The 5,935-nt window shown below is 36.8% G+C and overlaps 1 protein-coding gene and 1 pseudogene across 1 annotated transcript; both read right to left on the bottom strand.

Annotated features, from left to right (window-relative positions):
- On the bottom strand, window positions 1-1,642 carry LOC141347556 (uncharacterized; annotated as a pseudogene).
- A 651-nt stretch (window positions 1,643-2,293) lies between these two features.
- On the bottom strand, window positions 2,294-5,640 carry lrrc15 (leucine rich repeat containing 15). Its single transcript, XM_073852452.1, has 2 exons — window positions 5,420-5,640; window positions 2,294-4,349 (listed from the first exon to the last, which is right to left on the bottom strand). Exon 2 carries the CDS (start codon window positions 4,341-4,343, stop codon window positions 2,646-2,648), a length of 1,698 nt encoding a protein of 565 aa, XP_073708553.1. The 5' UTR covers window positions 4,344-4,349; window positions 5,420-5,640; the 3' UTR covers window positions 2,294-2,645.
- Between the last annotated feature and the right edge of the window lie 295 nt (window positions 5,641-5,935).

Here is a 5,935-nt window from a genome sequence, read left to right as displayed (position 1 = left end):
TCAACTGAAGAGTGTTACAAGAGGAATTTGAAACACTGTGGTGTGCAGAGTGGTCATGGGGACGATACTTGTAGGAAAGCTTGTGAGAGAGTTGTGTAGCATATTAATTGTTCTTCTGTTAAAGAGGTGATTGATTGATTTTGCAGATTTGTCGGAGACTCACAAACTTCTGTAGGTTTTGATTTAATCTTGTCCTTATTGTTCTTCATCCAATCAAAGAATGGCACCAGGTTACAGTCACACTGCCATGGGTTCTTGTTCAGGTACAGTCTACTGAGTTTTGGAAGAGCGTCAAAAACATCACCTGGAAGTCTTTGTAGTTTATTATTTCCCAGTTTGAGCACTGAAAGAGACTGAAGTTTTTCAAAGTCTTCTTGTTTTAATGACTCGAAATTGTTATTTTGAAGATTCAGCTCAGTCAATTTTTCAAGACCTTCAAAAAAGTCTGCAGACATTGTTGAAAAGTGGTTTGAGGAAAGGTCTAACTGCTTGAGCTTTTTAAGTGGACTGAAAACTCCAGGTGGTAACTGAGTGAGATTGTTATTGCTCAGATTTATCTCAGTTTAGGCAGTTCTCCAAAAAGAGCATTGGGAAGACCGGTGAGTTGATTGTTTTGCAGAGTAAGAAACATTAATGAAGAGAAACCAACAAATAGATCTTGCTGCAGTTCTGTTAAAAGATTATGGTCCAAATAGAGTTCTTTTAATTTACTTTTGTGTGGAAATAAATTTGGTTGTTATTCAAGCCTATCTCTGTCAAATCCTGGAGATTATCAAAAATCCCATCAGGTAGAGCAGTCAACTGGTTCTCATAAAGCCTTAAAGTTTTTAAGCTCTTAAGTTTGGAAAAAAAGAGATGTTGATACAGAACTAAGGTTGTTTCTTGCAAGATGAAGTGTTGAGAGATTCTCTAAATTGTCAAATGTCCCCTCCTCAATAGAGCTGATCTCATTCATATCCAGTTGTAATTCTTGAAGCTTTTTTAAATCATCAAATAACCCCTTTTCAAGGCTACGGATTTGGTTATTTTTCAAAACAAGTCTTTGAGGGTTCTTGAGATCTTTAAAAACACCCAGAGGTAATGATGTCACGTTTGTGCCAGATATCTCAATGGTCATGATATCAGGTAAACCCTCAAAGGCTCCAGTCTCTACAGAGTGAGTTTTTGATTGCTGTCACGGTTTTGTCATACACGTCTATGTTTCTGCAAAAATAAGGTTGACGTACTACTGCAGTCCAGCTCCAGTGCGAGACTGAGGAATAACACAATAAAAGCAAATATTGAGCTTTATACTTACTAATATTAAGTGACTTAAAGAAACAAGCATAATAAAAAACATGAAGAAATGTCCTTATATCTTGTGCATACTGGCTTGTGCAAGTAACTGTATTTACACAAAATCAGAATTATTTTGATCAATTAAAAATAACTTCTAAACAATGACTATGTCAGGGAAGCAAACGGACAACAAGGTAAGTTACGTGATGTATGTTTATTTATAAACAGCAGTGCGATGGTGAGCTGGATGGTGGATCAGGTGAGTAAGAGGTTCACAGGCAGATGGATTGGATACGTAGATTGGATACAGATGACTGATATATTTTCCTTGCAGGAGGACTGGATGGCGAGCTGTGATGACCATGCTGGTGTGGCGATGGACTGAGGAGCTTATGGCACACACCCACGCTTTGTTCGCTTGGAACTGGATAAGAGGATCTGCACAGAAGACTCGGAAGAAGTCTTACCTGCTCATCTCGGTTGCAGTTCAGTGACCATTCAGAATGATGTTCCTAAAAGCAAATACAGGCACGTAGTGCTTATCTACATATTCCAAGTGTTTACTACATGTGTTTAAGGCAGGAGAAAGGGCGTGGACAGTTTGTTTTCTGTTTGAGGAGATAAAAAATTGCAAATTCACTTTCAAAAGGTTTCACAAGCTACACATATTTAGGGATTATTCTCAGTTTAATCAATTGTCTTGTAGTCTAGTCTTAAATAAATTTTAATTTTGTGAGCAGACTGTTCATTTTTTTTTATTTATTTATCTGTAACTTAAGAAGAGTGTTTTAAAAGGTAAAATATAGATAAAAGACCCCCCCAAAAAATAAATGACAGTAGTAGTATTTTACAAGCAAAAACATTTTAAAGAACTAAATTAATTGGTGGCCCCATAATGCAAAACAATATGAGCAGATGTAAACATGTAGTAGATATAGAAAACCATAAAATAAGCATTGAAAATACTTCGCAATGAAACCAAGGTGCCAAAAATGACTAGCATACCAAGTTGTAACATCCTGATGGTTTATTTTTAATATAAAAGTCCTGCTTATTATTTAAAAGTCGTTTGTCATGAAGAAAAACATGTTTAATATAGAACTGCAGAAAGTGTAACCATTGACAGTGGCAAGAAAGGAAAATACAGTACATTTCTTCATATGTGACAACATTCATGAGGTTATGATTATCAAATCAATCTCTCGATCTAATTAGCAATGATTTTCATTTTTTTAATTTAATTTTATTGTACATCAAGAACAAAGAAAAGAAAGAAAGATATCCATAACAAACCCTTGTTAAAATTAATTTGCCAAATAAAAAAAAGAATGTTCTTCATAAATCCACTGAAGAGCTTTTAAGTAATGTTAGATAACTGAGTTTGTTTTTCTGTTTCTTTGACGGTCCAAGTCTTCACTTCCTCTTTTATTCCTCCTCCATACCACACAGGCAATGATACCAAGAAGGACAGCAGTACAGATAACGGCTACAATGATAATGAGTTTGTCTTTGGACAGACCTTGACCCACAGCATTACCTTCACTTGTGTCTATCTCTTCTGAGACTGTTGTGGAGTCTGATGTTTTGGTTGGGGAAGTGTCGCTGTCCGCCAGTGTACTTTCTGATGAAATATCAACCGTTGTCACAGTTGGTGTTTGGCTGACCATGATTTCATCCTCCTTCAGCTCTCTTATATTTCTACCATTCAGGACCGGAGGAGTTAAGCACATCAGAGAAGTAAGGTTCTTCACTTTCTCTTGATACTGTCCAAGCCAATCCCGAAAAGGTATTATGTCTTGGTCACACCTCCAGGGATTCTGATGAACTATAATATTGTCAACTATGGACAAAGAACTTAGAAATTCTTTAGGCAAATTTGGTAGGGAATTGTTTTGAAGCTCGAGGAGATGTAAATGGGACACACCATCCAAGAGTTTTATGGGTATGTTCTGTATTTGATTGTTCTCTATAGATATGTTAGCTAACTTTGGAAGACCTTTGAATATCCCCGCCTCAATATTGGTCAGTCGATTAGTGTGAAGAGAGATCTCCTCTAGTTTCATCAAGCCATTGAAAGCACCTGGAGAAATATGCTGAATCCGGTTCCTACTAAGCACCAAAAGGCGAATCTCAGATAAGTTGCTGAACACATTCTCCTCTAGGTCGGTTAACACGTTGTCATATAGCCACAGCTCCTGGAGAGCCATTGAACCAAAAGTTCCAGGTGTTAACCTACTGAGTTGGTTCTCGTACAGTGATATATGAGTAAGGTCGGGAAGATTAAAAAAGATTGCACTGGGAAGCAATGATAACCTATTGTTGGAGAGGTAGAGTTTTTTCAGCTTCAACAAGTTTGAGAAGAGATTTGCTGGTAGCTGAGTGATTTTGTTGTCTTGAAGATGCAATACCTCAAGATTCACCAGGCCATCAAAGACGCCTGCTGGTATATCCGTCAAATGATTTTGTTGCAGGAACAGGGCTTTGAGATGATTGAGTCCTTGAAAAGAATTGCTGTAAAGCTTTCTGACAGAGTTTCTCTGCAACATAAGCTGTTCCAGCTTTTCTAAACCTGGAAAAGCATCTTCTGGCAAAGAGGTTAGAAGGTTTCTGCTTAAGTCTAATTTGTTCAAAACTGTAAGAGGGGTGAAAAGTGATGGTTGGAGAACTTCTAGTTTGTTGTTACTCAGCGTTAGAGTCGATAATGCTTTTAGATTTTGAAACAGATCCTGTGGCAGAGAGGTTAGCGTTGTCCCACTGAAACCTAAGGCAATGAGTTTTTTGGTTTGGTCAAATGTGTGAGGTTCCACCACAGCTATTCTTGAATCCTTGGCTACAAACACAGTGAGTGTCTCAGCAAAATTCTCAAAATCAGCTGGTTTTAATGATTCGATGCTGGTGTTGGAGATTAAGAGAGTTTCGGTGGTTGGTGGAATGGAGGGTGGAAATTCTTTTATTGTAAAACCTTGGCAAAGGATTTTGCTTGTCCTACATTGGCAGTTCTCTGGACATGCAGAGGCAATTGCATTCATGGCACACATGCCAATAATGAACCACACCAGATCCATTGACTCCTACAAAGAAAGAAATATTGTCATTATTCACTATGCAGCTAAAAAGCACCTTGACTTTTTACTTGGTTACTTCATTTTCACCAAAAACAGGACCCATGAAAACTTAAAAGCCAAACAAAAAGCTTAAATCTGCCATATACAGAAGAGAGAGAGAGGTGGGTGTTTAGCTGTATGTGACAAAGCTTCTTGAGAAACCTTCCTGTTCATTTCTCCACCCATATGACACAAACTTTCAGTTTTTTTGAAGTGGTTTCATTGTAACCACAAGTAGATTTTACTCACATTCACCCTCCTAATAAATGTCTTTCTAAAGGTGGTTTCTTCTTCTTTCTGTATCTGTAGCTATGGACTGTTTTTTTTTTTTTTATATATTATACTGAATATACTGTATATGTGTATATATACATCAGACTGGTATGCTTTGGATAGCCCATTGCATACAGGAACATGCACCTGATCAAAACAATGACTGGTTTCTTTCCTTTCTTTCTAAAAACAGGTTACCACATTTGCAGTTTTCTCAGCATTCGACTTCAAAATGTATTTTTTTTTATAGAAAATGTCATTACTTTCCTTCTGCTAGTCTCCTTACACAGACAATTAATGGAAACAAGCATACATGCAAGCATGCAATTTTAAGTCAGGACAAAATTGAAAAGCACATGGAAAAATGTTCTGTGACTACATAATCTGTTCCAGAAAAACCAAACCACAGTCTGCGAGAGCTGGAACATTTAACTGTGTAGTCTTTCAAATGTATCCAGCTATTATTTGCTGTCATTTATCCTTTTTGTCTCTTTATTGCCTATTTTTTTAGACTGATGAATTAGTTATTGAATATATTTTAAAAATCAGGAAATTACTAACTATTTGCTTCTGTATTTAAAGTTTATGTTGTAACCAAATATGTTGTGAAGTTATTACTTTCAGTTGTTTTAAATTTGATAAATACGTTCATTATTAATACTAACGAGTTTAGTTCACTTTAACTGTAATCTTTTTAACTCAAACTAACAGCCAAAGCAAATGAATTAAACTAAGAGCAAATGAATAAATACAAAGTATCTTACCCTTGAACTAGAAGATGATTTGTCAGAGATATCGGTGCTTTGCTCTCCCAGTTGCACACAAGTTCTCACTCCAGTTCTCTTTTAACAGCTGCAATGTGTTCTTTGTCAGATTCCTGTCTTCCTCCTCATGTCTTTCTGGTTATCCTCTTTACAGTCAACCGTTGACTGCACTGCTTTGTACAAACGCTCTCATACACTCAGCCACATTATTTGGAAATGAGTTGGTGGGGAAATGCTGGTTCAGGGCCACACCCTTGTGCTGCTCTTTAAAGGGGCAGGAAGTCTGTGGGTATGTAAGTATGTAAACCTAGAGTGTTTTGATGATGTGACATTAAAATGAATGAACTCTTGTTAGACTATTTTTAGGCTGTATCCATGAAGTTAGGCACAAAATATAATGAGTATGTCTCATCATATGCTCTTGGGACCAGATTTTAGACATATTGATCCAGTTACAATGCAGACTAATAAAAACGAATCAAAGGACAAAGGACACATGTAACCAATTACAAAAAG

The sequence above is a fragment of the Garra rufa genome, chromosome 12 (assembly GCF_049309525.1).
Source record: "Garra rufa chromosome 12, GarRuf1.0, whole genome shotgun sequence".
In the NCBI taxonomy this organism is placed as follows: Eukaryota; Metazoa; Chordata; class Actinopteri; order Cypriniformes; family Cyprinidae; genus Garra; species Garra rufa.
Note: the sequence above shows the minus strand (reverse complement) of the source record. Positions and strands in the feature narration are given on the sequence as shown.